Consider the following 13,820-nt stretch of genomic DNA (forward strand, 5'->3'; position numbering starts at 1 on the left):
CAAACGTCCTCCGGTGTGGTGCTCGTTAATTTGTTTTCCTGCTCGGGAATGTGTTCTTTTCCGAGGTATGAAGGTCAGCAAAGGAGGAGAGAGGCAGGCTGTGACTGTACAGAAAACACAGGAGGAGCGTGGTTTGGGGGGAGAATTAACAACTTATGTTTTAGTTGAAAAACATGTTTGTAAATAGCTGAGGTACCCAAAGAAGGGCGTGAATTGTTCTGGGCAATTACTGAGCACAACAAGTGCTCCAGAGATGGTTTATTATACATCAGGCACAACCGAAAGCCATCCTCACATTTATTTCTTACGTGACAGACATTCCAGAACAATTCTAAATGATATATATCGCTTTTAACGGCCTTGCTTTCGTCCTATAGGATTCTATATAGCATATGGAGCCATATAAATTCAATTATCCATTAGCATCTTGAAACTCGGTGCTGGGCTCAGTGTTGGTGCAGCTGGAGTGGGGGGCCTTTGGAGGGCTGTATTGCCTGGGGTTGGTTTTGGGCAGCTTGGTTTTTGCTGCTGGATGGCACTGGTTGGGGCACAGGGATGCTGATGTTCCCACAATAGGAAATCTGCTCGTTCAAGGCAGGAAAGAGCTGCAGGTGCTCTATCTAGCCCCGTTTCTTCAGCATGCCAGGAGAACACAGAACATCAACCCAGAGCACCAAGTATCCCACACCTTGCTGTCCTCCTACCCACCAGCCTCATCCCGTGCTTTTCACCAGAGGTAGGATCTACCACTGCCACTCTCTGTGGCTGCATTTATGGAAAGCTGAAGGGACGGCGTAGGATGCAGCACAAGCCCAGCCTATGCTTCTACCACCCGCTTCACCTCCCCTGTTGCCTGTTTATGAAAGCCTGTCTTAGCATTCGTCATAATAATAATAATACTTTGCACTTCCCTAACAACCATCCATCTGCAGAGCCCGAGCTGCTGGCAAACCTTTAATTAGATCGTGCCTCCCACCACCCCCAGGAAGCAGGCAAACATTATCACATTTTTTCATTAGCACTGAGGCCGGTGATGAACCTTCAGGGAGAGGATGTTGCAGTTACAGCCAAGAAAAGAAGAAATAATTAAAAATGAAATGGAGTTCCTTTTGCTGTTTAGCTTTGAAAACATCAGGGCTGGAGCCCAGGGAGGGCAGGCGTTGCTGGGACCATCCCATAATACTCCCCTGTGCCCCAGCAGTCTGCAGCTGGGGAGCTGTAGTGCTGCTCACTGAGCTCAGCCCTTCAGGCAGTGATTTCAGCACACGGTGTGGTTGATCCTCCATGAGTCTGGGGTCTGCTGTCATTTATCCCACCTTATCGTCGGCACTTATCCTCACTTTTCATTATAGGGATTGTTTCAATGGCTAGATCCCCTTTTCCCCAAGCATTTCAAACCCCAGCTCTCCCCAAGGACTCTCACAAACAGACCGGTAAGCACTTGATTACCATTTGCCCTTTCTATGAGACCTTTCCCTGCTTGCTGTGCTCCTGCTGGCTCTTTAAGCTCTCTTCCAAAAGGCACCTTCAGCTCCCAGCAGCTGTGCCTTGTTTTCTCCCCTCTCCCTCCAGCTCTGGCCTCCCACTGCTGGAAGTGTTTTGTTCCTTCTGCTTGCCACCAGCTTTGAGATTAGCTGGTTTTTGGGGGGATGTTGCTTTGTAGGGCTGGATGAGGAAAGGAAGGAAGGAAAGGAAGGCAGAAATGAGAGCTGAGTTACAGAGAGGCTGCTGAAGGTGCTGCTGCTCTCTGCCAGAAATCTGGGTGCTCTGTTATTTTCAGGGAGAGTCTGTAAGGAGAGCTGCTATGGGGACTTGAGGAGAGCACTTGTACCCTACAAGGTGCTGCAGCCCTGTTTTGGTGATGCTGCACGTTCTGGCATCCCCTCTAAGCTGAAGGCTCCTGTTGCAGCATGCTCAGCTCCCTTTCTGCCCGTGCAGAATGATGAGCAGCACCTGTGGGTGAAAGCACTGTGCTCCTGTCCCCATGTGCATGTCCCCTCCCTGCCAGCACTGAGTTTCCTCCTGCTGGATGGAGCTTTGCACGCTCTGGAGCTGCCTGCAGGAAAGCTGGAGGCCTGCACTGCATGGCAGCACGCCAGCAGCTGCCTGTTTTTCCTCCTTCCTCCTTCTTGCTATTGCTGATATGGAGATAAGTTGTGTAAAAGGGCTCCTGGCTATGGCTCAGTGGCCTTTATGGCTGTGCAGGAGAGCAGCCCTGGGGGAGGCTGCTTGTGTTGTTTCCCCTCCTGCTATTCCAGCCTTAGGGCTTCCCTTGGGTGCTGGCTTATGTGTGCAGCTCTTGACGGGGCTGAGCACTGGGCACAACTTATCCTGCAGCCCGAATGGGGGATTTGGGGGTTGCATGGGGCCCTATGATGTGCACCCACATGTGTTGCGACCCAGAGAAATACTGAGTTGTGACTGAACCGAGTGCTTTTTGTTGCCTACATCTGCTCCTTGGGCAGGGCTCAAGATGGGGATGCTGTGGGGTCACAGTATCTGTTTACCTCGAGGCACTTCATTCATTGCTCATCCATGCAACTGGTGAGGTGAGAAGGCTGGATGTGCAGGGATTACTTTGCATGTTGGTATGGTTTGTGTCTGCAAAATGCTTAACGCTGGGCAGCACTGAGTATCAGACAAGAAAAAAGAGCAAAACCAGGCTGCTGTGTGCTGCAGAGTCTGCTTTGGGGGGCAATGGGGCCAATTCTTCTCTCCCCCTCTTGGTTTCTGTGGGCTGGAGATGGAGCCCACAAGGGCTCTGCTTTGATTTGGGAGCCCTGACCCCAAACTCCAGCTCACAGGCACCTTTCATATGGCATAATCTCTGTATAACCCCATGCAAAGATTACTGTGCCCTAATCAGGGAACTCAGAGCCCTTCCGGCAGAACCTGGCCTCGTTGCTGCCACCTCTTCATTGGCTCTTTCCCCAGTCATCCAGAAAATAACATCATAACTGAATACACATGATCACCACGGGAAGGAGAATCGGCTGCTCTTCCCAATTTAGTGGCAAACTGTGGGATGCTCCTCGCTGCTGGCAGATCCAGGTGTCCCCTATTGTGAAACCACAACTGAGTCAGTGCTGCAAGCCGGCCTGCGGGGAGCCCAGCTCCAAACATCCTGTCCGAGGGCCACCTCCCTGCCTCACCTCTGCCTTTATCTGCCCCTTCTGAGTAACAACGCGTCTGGCGAGGGAGAAGGACAGGCAGAAGCTGCAGGTAAAATCTCTTTGCCCATAAAGGGGGGCCAAGCTGCTGTGTGTGGCACGGATGTGGCTCCTGGAGCTTGGGAAGGGCTGTGGGGAGCCCAACTCTGTGATGGTTTTGTGTGATGGTGGCTGCTGGAAGGCTGTTGGGGTGGTGGTGGTAGAGGCAGCCTTCTGCTGCTCTGCAGCGTTGGGGCTTCTCTGGGGAGCTCTCAGATTCTGGGGTCGTGGGGAGGATTTGCAGGAGGAGAAGGGAGAGGTGGGGATTTCTGCTCAAGAGAGAAGTGCCCACAAGGCTCTGCAGAGGTAGAGGAGGAACTGCAGAGAGGGGTGTGTGGGGAAGGCTCTCCAGAGCCCATCGCTCAGCTTGGAGGATGCTGGATGCTGCCCTGGATGCTGCCCCTCACACCCGTGGGTACTCACACATCCATCTCTGCCTGGGGCCAAAACCACCCATGGTGCTGCTTTGCTGATGTGCGATGGAGCTTTAGGGGACAGCCTGGCAGCTGGGCAGAGCTGCAGTCCTGCCCACACCAGGCAGTCAGCTGTGCCATAAGGAGAGCAGCTCCCGTCTGGCTGCTGCAGGAGAGCACTGCAGCCTGCGAGCTGCAGGGAGAGAAAGACAGCACAGGTAACAACTCCTGACTGCAGCCATGTTTCACGTCCTCTGACAGGCACAGTAGCTTGCAGGGAAAATAAATAACCCAGCACTGCACTCTGGGGCTGCGACTCGCCTGGAGCCTCACCAGCTTGTGTGGGAGAATTTGGGTGCTGGGCTGGGTTTGGCCCTACTGGGACGTGCTGCACCTCGAATGTGTGAGCTGTGAGAGTGGTTTGTTGCTTGGAAACGTGTCTGGTTTCTCTAAGAAATAGTGGCTGTTCCTTAAAATAAGTTTTTGTTGTTGATTTTTTTTCCTTTCTCTGAGAGGGATGAATTCAAGCCTGTGCTTGACCAAAGGGTTGGGATGGGGAATCTCGACTACTTGAAAGATAAACCTCTGGTTGTCATTTGGATGCCTGGGTGCTGGAAGGTCTCTGCTCTCCTCTTCTCCTCCTCCATGGAAAGCTAACGCTGTGGCTGTGTCCTAATCCAGGTACAGTCCTGACCCCAGCTTCAGGCTGTTGTCATTGCAGTTTGCATCCCTGTAGGACAATGGTAACATTTGGTTATATATCATGCAATTGTGCACCGCTTAAATGTGATTTAAGAGCATTTATTTTTAGTCACTTCAGCACGTGGATGTGTGTGCAAGGAAGATAAGTGCCCTGGATGGGTGTCCAGGCTATAATCAGCAGAGACACGGTCCCTCCTGGGGCACGATCCACCTCATCCTACTGCTGAGGTACAGCAGAGAACCCGAACCAACTGCTGGGATGAGGCAGCTCTCATCAACCCTAAGGGCTGTTGAGTCATTTCCCTGCCATGAGGAAACCTTAGCATGGCACAAAGAGTCCCAGGCCTTCCCCAGATCACCCATCCTGGGTGATGGATGCTGATGCTCTGGAATCCACAAGCTGCCCAACACTGCAGCCTCAGCCTGGCCAGGGATGTCTTGCAGAGCTCTCCCACACCCGAGGCACTTGCCACGCCACATCCTACCCTTATTTCACAGTGCTAATTACTTTCTCGTGTGGGAGGACTTGGAGAACGTGCTGGAGTTGTTCATCCAGCCTCTGCCATTTCCTTTGGTATTTATAAACACGACGAGGATGTATTTGTGATGCAAGGGCCCCCTGATGCAAGTTGGTGTGGCAGCTTTTCTACAGATGAGTAATGCTTTCTTCCACCCAAAGACCAGAGGTGGAGAAGGAGCAGAAAGGCTGCGAGAAGGGCAGGAGTGAGGGCTCCTCGGGTGGTAGATGTATACAGAGAGTGTGGAGAGATGTCTTGCTCACGTTTGGCACAGAGGTTGCGTGGAACATGCATGAGGCTCTTCTGGGCCCCAGCACCCACGTTGTCACGGCTCACTGTGAGGCTTTGGCTGATGGGAGCTGCTGGGTACTCCAGCTGGATTCACACCCAGCGATTATCTGGTTGGGAAGGAGCTTATGTTCCGAGGAAATAATTGCCATGCTGCTTTTTATTAGCAGAAGCATTGTTACGGGACCTCAAGCATGGAGCTGCCATGTTTTCTGGAGTGTTAACATCATTTTTTTGTCACAAAGAAGTTGAGATGACTGAAACATAGATACAGAGGTGATACACGTGATAGCAGCTTCTCCTTTAGGCACCGCATCTCTGGCATTCCCTGTTGCATTGGATGGTGCAGCTCCCCAGGAGGCTGAGCAAGCTCTAGGGGTAACCTGAGTCTGTTTGTCCCTACAGACAGCAGGAGTGATCCCAATGCCGACGAGTTTCCTTGGCAGCGCCCTCCGGGGCACCTTCTTCTTCATCTTTGGTCTCTGGTGGTCGGTGCGATACCCCCTGAAGTATCTCAGAAGGAAAACAAATGCTGAGAACCAGCCAAGCTATGGGCTCCGGCGTGTGGAAGTCTTTGAAGGGGCAGTCAAAGCTTTCTTTGCCCTGGCAGGTAAGGGCTGAGGAGTCCCTGTCCTGTCACCTACTGCCAGCTCATTGAGGGCTGTCACGATGGGACACAGCTGTTGCTGTGTGGGAGAACTTGAGGACAAGCTAGTAGCATGGTCTGCTACCATCCCTATCAATATTGCTGGGCGGATATCACTATGAATTCCGCATCTCAAAGAAATATTTCCAAGTTTACCCTTTCCTCCTTGTAAAAGGAAAACGTGACCTTTCTGCCTTCTTCCTAGGGATCCTGGTGGAGCAGTTTGTCCCCTCTGGTCCTCACCTGATGCTGTACAGCCCCAAGACGCACAGCTGGACAGACCTCACGCATTGGCACTACACCACCATGTACCTCTTCTTCCTCCTCTCTGGCATCGTGGATGTGGTCTCACACTCACCACTCAAACTGCCATTGGGTTTAGATCGGCTCTCGCTGTCCGTGGCTCTGTTCATGGAAGGTGAATGGGGGGGAAGGCTGGGGTGTCACCAGCATGCAGCAACCAGAAACTCCCAGGTTGCATTTTGGTGTGGTGTGCTCCATGTGCACAAGGGTTCGGACTTCTGGTGATGAGCAGCTTGCTCTCTCCAGCATCACAAAAATGCACTGACCCTTCTAACACAAAGGGACAAATCCTGATGCAAAGCTCTCTGATGCTTAAGAACCCATTGCTGGGCCCCTCCTGGCTGGGACACAGGGATGCCTGTGGCTCTAGCAGTGCCCCTAAGCTACGGCTTGGTGGTCCCCAAAGCTGGGAGCTGCACAGTCCCTGCAGAACAAGGTGATAGCAGTTGGCTGTTTGCTGCTTGACCCTTCCTATCAGGCAGATCTTAGCAAGAACTACAGCATGGCTGTAATATTCAGTTCTGTTGTTGTTTTTTTTTTATATTTAAAAGACAGAAACACATCCCAGAGCATCCTTTCCTAACTAAGTGTTGATTTCTGTCAGGTTTGCTCTTCTGCTTCCGTAACTATGGTGATGCTGCACTGGACCAGCACCTCCACTCACTGTTGGCCTTCGCTATTTTTGCTGGAGCCCTCTGTGTCCTCCTGGAGGTGTTTCTCCGAGATCACATCATCCTGGAGTGCCTCAGGACCAGCACATTCCTTCTGCAGGGCTCCTGGCTCTGGCAGGTCAGTGGGAACCCAGCGCTCCCCTCCGAGCTGTGGGCTTTGCCCCAGGAAGGAGCAGGGATGCTGTGACCATAAGGGTAGGAAACCACTCTCATGATTTTCCATTCTTATTATGAGTAATGTTCCAAGTAATGTTTGGATCCCTTCCTCCAAGATGAGCACCCCATGACCCTGCCAGTTTGGCTGATGAGAGCACTGAGGCGGTGTGCTGGCTGCTACAGGGATTATTTTGTCTCCATCTCATGGCAAGCTGCAGCAGCAAAGGGATCAAAACAGGAGGAAAAGCATTGAACAATCATAGAATGTCTTAGGTTGGAAGGGACCTTTAGATCATCAATATACTACAGCCTGATGCTTCTGCCTAACATCTCTGTCTGTGAGCAGATCGGGTTTGTGCTGTCCCCTCCCTGGGGAGGACCGGGCTGGGACCAGACTGACAGCAGCAATTTCTCATTCCTCACCATGTGCTTCTGCTGGCACTATGCAGGAGCCCTCATCACCCTGGCAGCCAACGCGGCCGTGTCACGCTGGTATGTGAGCCCCTCCAAACCAAAACCTCTCTGGGAAACCCAACGTTGTGTTACGAGTTATGAAAATCGTGCGTCTGCGTGGAGCAGGGGCTGCTGGAAGGGAGGGGGAAGGCTGGGTGCTCAGCATCCTTCCTGATGGGTTGGGGTGAGCAAACAGCTCTGCTGCCTGCCTCCTCCTGAGCCGTGTTCCTGTCCCTCCCCACAGCTGCAATGAATCCTGCCAGCTGCGATTCGGGGACATCGACGTGGAGCTGGACTGCGGCCTGTGCATCCGCAAGAAGGGCTCTGGTGGGGCACTGCTGCCCGAGGGCGGCACTGAGGAGAAGTGAGGCCTGCAGTGGGCAGTGGCATCTCCTCCTGCTGCTCTGGGGGTCTTGAGATGAACTTCTGAGTTCTGTTTGGTTAAACTGGAAGCAGCAGAAGCAGGAGGTTGAGCCCCAAAGCTGAGCTGCTCCTGCGTGCTCCCGGCCCCCTCTGACAGCGAGGAGTTTGCCATTTTCACAGGACTGGTTTGCTGGCAGGCAATGTGCCTGGTTGGGCTGTCTCTGAAGCCAGCAGGAGGGATGCAAACTGCCCCCTGAAAGCAGCTCCTGGTGCCTGCTGCTCGCTGTGCCGTTAGCAGAGGGGTTTTGTACAAAGCTTTGCATGCACAGAGTGACACGGTTCCAAATAAAGTGCTATAATAAACCTTCTTATGGATCTCCTCACTATGCCTTGAGGTTGGAAGCACTGCAAGGTGATGTTTGGCTGCTGGGCTGTTTGGGAGTGAATGGAGTACTGGTTGGGGCTGCTGGAGAGCAGGGGCACACAGCTGCAGCCCTGCAGGTTTAGATCAGAATGAGAGGCAGTTTTGGAGCAGGCAATTGGAGCACAAGGATGTGGTGTGCCCAGGAGATGGGGCCTTGCTTTTCTCCTAGGTCTCTCACTTGGCTTGCAGCTGGACAGCAAGGAATCGCTTCCTGCCACTGAGACCAAAACCGAGCTGAGAAGTTGTCATTAAACAGGATTAATGAGAGAAGAGAAAGTTCATCGATGGTGCCACGTCCCCTTCCAAGGGCTAGGTGAGATGGCTTAGTCCACACCTCCACAGACACCACCAGGCCTGGGGGAGAGCCCACCTGCTCAGAACAGTGCCATTCCCAGCCCTGCAAGGCCCCTGCAAATGGGCTGCCCCTATGGGACCAGAAGCAGGGCCACGCAGTCGGCTCATTATGGACTGGTTGCCATTGATGAGAAGCTGAGCGCAGAGGTTGTAACCCCATGTACTGTACTTTGATTGAAAAGAAAGGGAAAAAATCCTCTTTCCTCTTTGATCAACCAGTGTTGCACTTTGCAGTTTTTTTTTTTGTCTTGGTATTACCTGGAGTAGCAGAAATGCTGAGGCACAGCCTGAGGCAGTGATGGAGCACCTGGTGGGAAGGCAGGGCCAGCCCAGGGCAGCTCAGGTGCATGCAATGCACTGAGTGATGGAAGGGCTGCAGCCAGGATCCAACCCTTCCCAGCTCTGATTCTGGGGTTGGTAGTGGATGTGAGTGCATCTCGTTGTAGACCTCTGCGTGCCTGAGACCTTCTAAAGGTAAGCAGCTTTTTTCTCTTTTTCTGTGTATATGGCTGCTGTATTTGAGCACATCCTCACTTGCTGTAGCCCAGGACATTGCTACTTCACTATTGTTACTGTGCTATCCATCACGTTATAACATCACAGCTAAGGAATGTGGAATCGCTCTTACTGAGGTTTTCACTAGTTAAAGCTCAGGTTTTAGTGGAGATGTTTCCTTTTCCTTGAAGAAATGCAAATAAGAACAAATACTTAATGATCCTCATGCCTGCATGCTGAGCGAGCTCAGCTCCACGCCCAGAGTGAATGCCTGAGGGCTCCCCTGAGCTGTGCACACAACGTGACCTGTCACGGAGCTGGGCAGTAGCATTGGCTGGTGTTGAGATGTCACTCGTGTTCATTGAGTCAATGGCACAGAAAGAAGCAGGTTGGTGTAGCTCTGATTGCATCTGTAGAGCAGTTCCCAAGGAGCTGCAGGTGGAAGCGATTCCCTCCACAGCTTTAGCCCCAAGCTGGAAGGCAACATATCTTGGTGACTGGGCAGTGGCAGCAGTGAGGAAGTTCTGTGGGTTCTGCTGATGTAGCAGCACGGTTTGGTGCAAGGACACCCACCTCCCTGCAAAGCCCTCATGTTCTGTCCATGTTTCAGCCCCAGGGAGGCAGCAGTGATGTGGACATGCCATTCCAGGTGGTATTAATGTCCTCACGGTCCATGGCTCCTGGAGTCACCTCTGCCCAAAGCAAAGCCTCCATTTGCATGCTTGCAAACCATTAATGCCTAACTAAAGGACAGCGCTGGAGCCAGGAATGAAGGTAATGCCCACTTGTGTTGTTGCTGCTTCCTGTCTGTTAGTGTAAGACTTGGGTTAGTGGCAATGCTCTCTGTTGCAGTTAGTCAGGGATTGAGTGAGCTCTTGTGCTGGGGGAGTAGTGGCTCTCCTGCTTCCCACCTGCAGCGTTTGGTTATGAATTGTGAGAATTGTGTCTTAGTACTGAAATTCTTGAGCCTCTAGACCCAAACGCTGCTCCTGAATCATATGCTGAGTCTCAGTGGCACTTGCAGTGGCATGGTACTATTGACATAACGTTCTGTTTTTCCCTTCAGCTATTGCTGTGTGTTGTGTTTGGTGCTGCTGGGCAGCTGCTGCTCCCAGTGCTGCTTTGCAGATAGGAGCAACTGCAGGTTGGGGAAGAAATATAGTAAAGGCCAGGCATGGTGATGTGTGGCACAGAATAAACGGTGGTGTTTGTGGGGCATCCTCTGGTATCTAACAGCAGTTCTTGCAGGTTTATGGCTGTTCAACAAGCAGGCAAGATGTAATGTGAGTGTTGTTTCAGGTAAGAGCAGTGGCCTTGTAAAGCACAGAGCCCAAATATTGTCACAGAGAAGCAGTGGTCCAAGTTCCAGCCTGGGTTTTAAACTTAAGCCCAGTAATAGCTGGCTGTTGGGCAGGGCGTGCTGTAATGCTGTCATTGGGGTAGCTGTGCTGGGGGCTTCTCTGAGAAACACTGGGGGGAAAGAAATCCTTAAATGAGTGCAGCTAAGCATGTGCTGGGTAACAGAGTGCTTCCCCAGGGGAACCTGGGCAGGTAGCTGGGAAGGTCAGTGCAGTGCTAGGGCTGTGAGGGTTGGAGAGTGCCTCTGGAACTGGCAGAACATAAATAGCTAAATGACAAAAGATGACTTTTATTATTTACTCATTGCTATTTAAAGGGAGTTCTAAGGCAATCAGTACTCCTCAATGTGCTTAAACAGTCTTTTGGTTCCTGTGCAGGGGCAAACCAGGACATGCTGTGTCAGCCCATGCAAGCTGCAGGCATGAGATACAGCCATCCTCTTCCAACTGCCTGAGCACAGGTACCACATGGTTACTTCAACTTTTGTTTTTTTCCCCCCAGGGACATTCAAGAAAAGGGCAACTGGGCATAACAACCTCTTAATTTCTTTTTATTTCCCCTTTCTATCCGAGGTCAGTTGTGCAGAGGTGAATGGAGCTGCCTATTTCTCTTTGTGCAGTGATGGAAACTGTCCTGTCCAGCAGATTGCAATGGGTACATAAATAAGAGCACAAAGCTGTTGTGTTGGCCCATTATGCTGCAGGTTCACTTGGTGTGACCTTCCCAGGGAACCCTTGCTCTCAGATGTGAGCACAGCACGGGGAGAAGAGCCCAGAGGGAGGGCTGAACCACTCCTGTTGCCATGGAGACAGCAGGGACCAGGACGATGCTCCAGAGAGAAATCCCAGGTGGAAGTGGCTGCCCTGCCCCTCCTGCTCTCGGATGGAGAACAAAGGGATGCTGTGAGAAAGGCATGACAGACAACACAGGCTAAGTCACATTTGCCACAACACTCACAGCCCCATGAAGCTGGAAGAGGGGAATCACAAGTCTGGAACACAGGAATAGCCTGGAGTTGTTCCAGTTACAGCTAGCAATTTTGGAAGATGATGTTAAGCTTCCTGGACTGTGCTCAACCACATCCTCAGCTCTTAACTCTGCTATCACAGATTCTTTACCCCCCTTTCTCACTGACAAGCTTCAGGGCAACCTCTATGGGAGATGGGACAGCTTCCCTTAGCCCCAGTGTTTCTCCTTACCTTCAGTCCCATGCCCTGCAAAGGCTGCTGTGCAAAGGCTGCCTGATGTGTCTCCCCAGCCCCTCCTTCAGCCTCCAGTCTGCTCTCAGTGAAGGATTGCTGCTGCAAACAGAATGGTCTGAATTGAGCTGTCCTGGCACAGATAGCCCACAGGCCATAGGTTAAGTGCTCCTGCAACAAAGCACAGGCTCCTCACGGGTCACTGGTAAATACAACAGAACTCTGGGCATTTTTAACCTCTTCCTGCAGAACCAAACCCCACATCAACGCTGAGCAAAGCTGCCCAGCTCACATGCAGTGATGCTCTTGGCTCTTACGGGACCACTGGGGGAGCTTGAGTAGAGGCAGCCCAGGCACCGCATGGGTTAAGGATGTCCTGACTTCACGCACTGCAGCACTTACAGCTCCCCTGGGCTCCATCCCGTGCTGTGCTAAGGCTCACAGCCAGCTGATTGGCACGGGGTCCCACTGGGGCTTGAGACCAGAGAGCACGAGCAACTTCTTACAGTGCGAAATCACAGCAGAGCTGCTGTGTGTGCAGGGGGATGTGGGTCTGCCTCAACAGAGCAATCACAGTGCGCCTCGCCAGCCCACCTACCACTGGGATCAGCGCTCATCTCCAGCCAGACATTTCTTTCAGACTCAACTATGTTCCAAAACGCCTAACTTCAGCATTGAGCACCGCTTGCCCTCCATTTCCCTGCCTTACTCTTCATCATTCTGCTTGCCAGCAAGAAGTTATTATGTCCTATAAAAACAAGTTGTCTCCCAGCTCATCTGCTTTCACTGTTTGACCCTTGCAGCGCACACACTGAAGCCTCTGCCATCTCAATAGATGCCAAGCAACGAGTTACGACTGCTCTGGAGACACCCAGACAGAAAGAGGTTCCTGCTGCTGACGCCAACCTCAGCCTCTGCACTAACCTTGAGATCTGCAGTTTGCTCCCAGAAGCATCGATGCTCAGTCCTAAACCACCACTGCTGTAACAGCAAAGGAGGTTGGCAAAATAAATCAGCCCACGCTACATCCACCTACTGTTGGGCACAGAATGGTTTCCATATACATTATCCCACTGCACAATCTCAGAAGAGCAATTAATGAGCATAGAGACAAAGTCCTCCCACACTTCCTCCCCTGCTCTGTGTTCCCAGCTCCTAAAGACACACCACGCACAGCAAACACCTTTTTAGCAGAGATCTTCTAGCGTACCTTTCTAAACTTTTTCCTTCTCTAAGGCTGCAGTCAAAATCCATCGTAAGGAATTGATCTGGAGCACTGATCACCAGAGCATGGAACTAATAGATTGGGATTCAGGTCTGATGTATTTATTTTGGGGGTGAAATGCTATTATGTGATGGAAAGCACAGCAATAATAGTTGGGTAGCAAAGTTTTAGGCTGCAGCAAGTGAGGATAAGCCCAAGTGCAACAGCCATGGACACAGAAACAAAGGAAGAAAGCTGCTTACCTTTGGAAGGTCTCAGGTAGGCAGGGATCTCCAGTGAGATGCCCATATCTCTACTGCCGACCTTTAAATGAGGGCTGGGAAGGGGTGAATCCTGGCTGCAGCCCTTCCATCACTCAGTGCATTGCATGCACCTGTGCTGGCCCTGCCTTCCCACCAGGTGCTCCATCCCTGCTTCACTGTGCCTCAGCATTGCCACTACAGGGGGACCAATAGAATTTATTGAAGGAAAAATCTAACGCCCAAATTCAATTCTAGAATTCAATCTACAGACTCCGTAATTCATTTCTTTTTCAGCCATCCTACCTGAAGGTGCAATCCAAGGAACAGCTTTGGATTTGAGAGTCGCTGCAGCATCATTTAAATGAAATTCACAGCTAAAAATCAAAACTCTTTCCCAAGTAGTTGTGACAAGCCAACAGACGGCATTTTCTAGGACAGCATCTGTTCATTCCTGCAGTCTGAATAATTCAGCCAGAATATGGGAGTTCCAATGGAACTCAGGAGCCCATTTTAAGGAGAAGCAGAACACGCAATCATTTCCTACTGAAAGCTGTTAGAGCTTCGTGTGTCCTCCTGCCTTCTCCCCCCTCTGTTCAGACCCATTGGGAACCACCCAGGTCAACACAAAGAAAGGCCAGGTCTGTCTCCTGGTCCCCAAAACCAGAGCTCAAACAGCAGTGACTCCTCAGTCATTTCTGTCGGATGTGAGAGAGGAAGAATTTGTGCTCAAGGTCACATTTCAAAGAGGGAAAATAGAAATGACAGAAGCAGGGACAGCTGTGAGCTTCACAGCCTGTTGG

The 13,820-nt window shown here is 51.6% G+C and overlaps 1 protein-coding gene and 1 long non-coding RNA gene across 2 annotated transcripts; both read left to right on the top strand.

Moving 5' to 3' along the window:
• The first annotated feature begins 2,706 nt into the window (after positions 1–2,706).
• Positions 2,707–8,466, top strand: LOC100546884 (transmembrane protein 45B-like). The gene is made up of 6 exons (XM_031556859.1): positions 2,707–3,222; positions 5,536–5,740; positions 5,982–6,194; positions 6,684–6,868; positions 7,253–7,398; positions 7,604–8,466. Exons 2-6 carry the CDS (start codon positions 5,554–5,556, stop codon positions 7,725–7,727), a joined length of 855 nt encoding a protein of 284 aa, XP_031412719.1. The 5' UTR covers positions 2,707–3,222; positions 5,536–5,553; the 3' UTR covers positions 7,728–8,466.
• A 370-nt stretch (positions 8,467–8,836) lies between these two features.
• On the top strand, positions 8,837–12,911 carry LOC109370994. Its single transcript, XR_004161998.1, has 4 exons — positions 8,837–8,974; positions 9,606–9,769; positions 10,732–10,814; positions 10,927–12,911. It is a non-coding gene; the product is annotated as an uncharacterized LOC109370994 (long non-coding RNA).
• The last annotated feature ends 909 nt before the right edge of the window (positions 12,912–13,820 follow it).

The sequence above is a fragment of the Meleagris gallopavo genome, chromosome 26 (genome assembly GCF_000146605.3).
Source record: "Meleagris gallopavo isolate NT-WF06-2002-E0010 breed Aviagen turkey brand Nicholas breeding stock chromosome 26, Turkey_5.1, whole genome shotgun sequence".
NCBI lineage: Eukaryota > Metazoa > Chordata > Aves > Galliformes > Phasianidae > Meleagris > Meleagris gallopavo.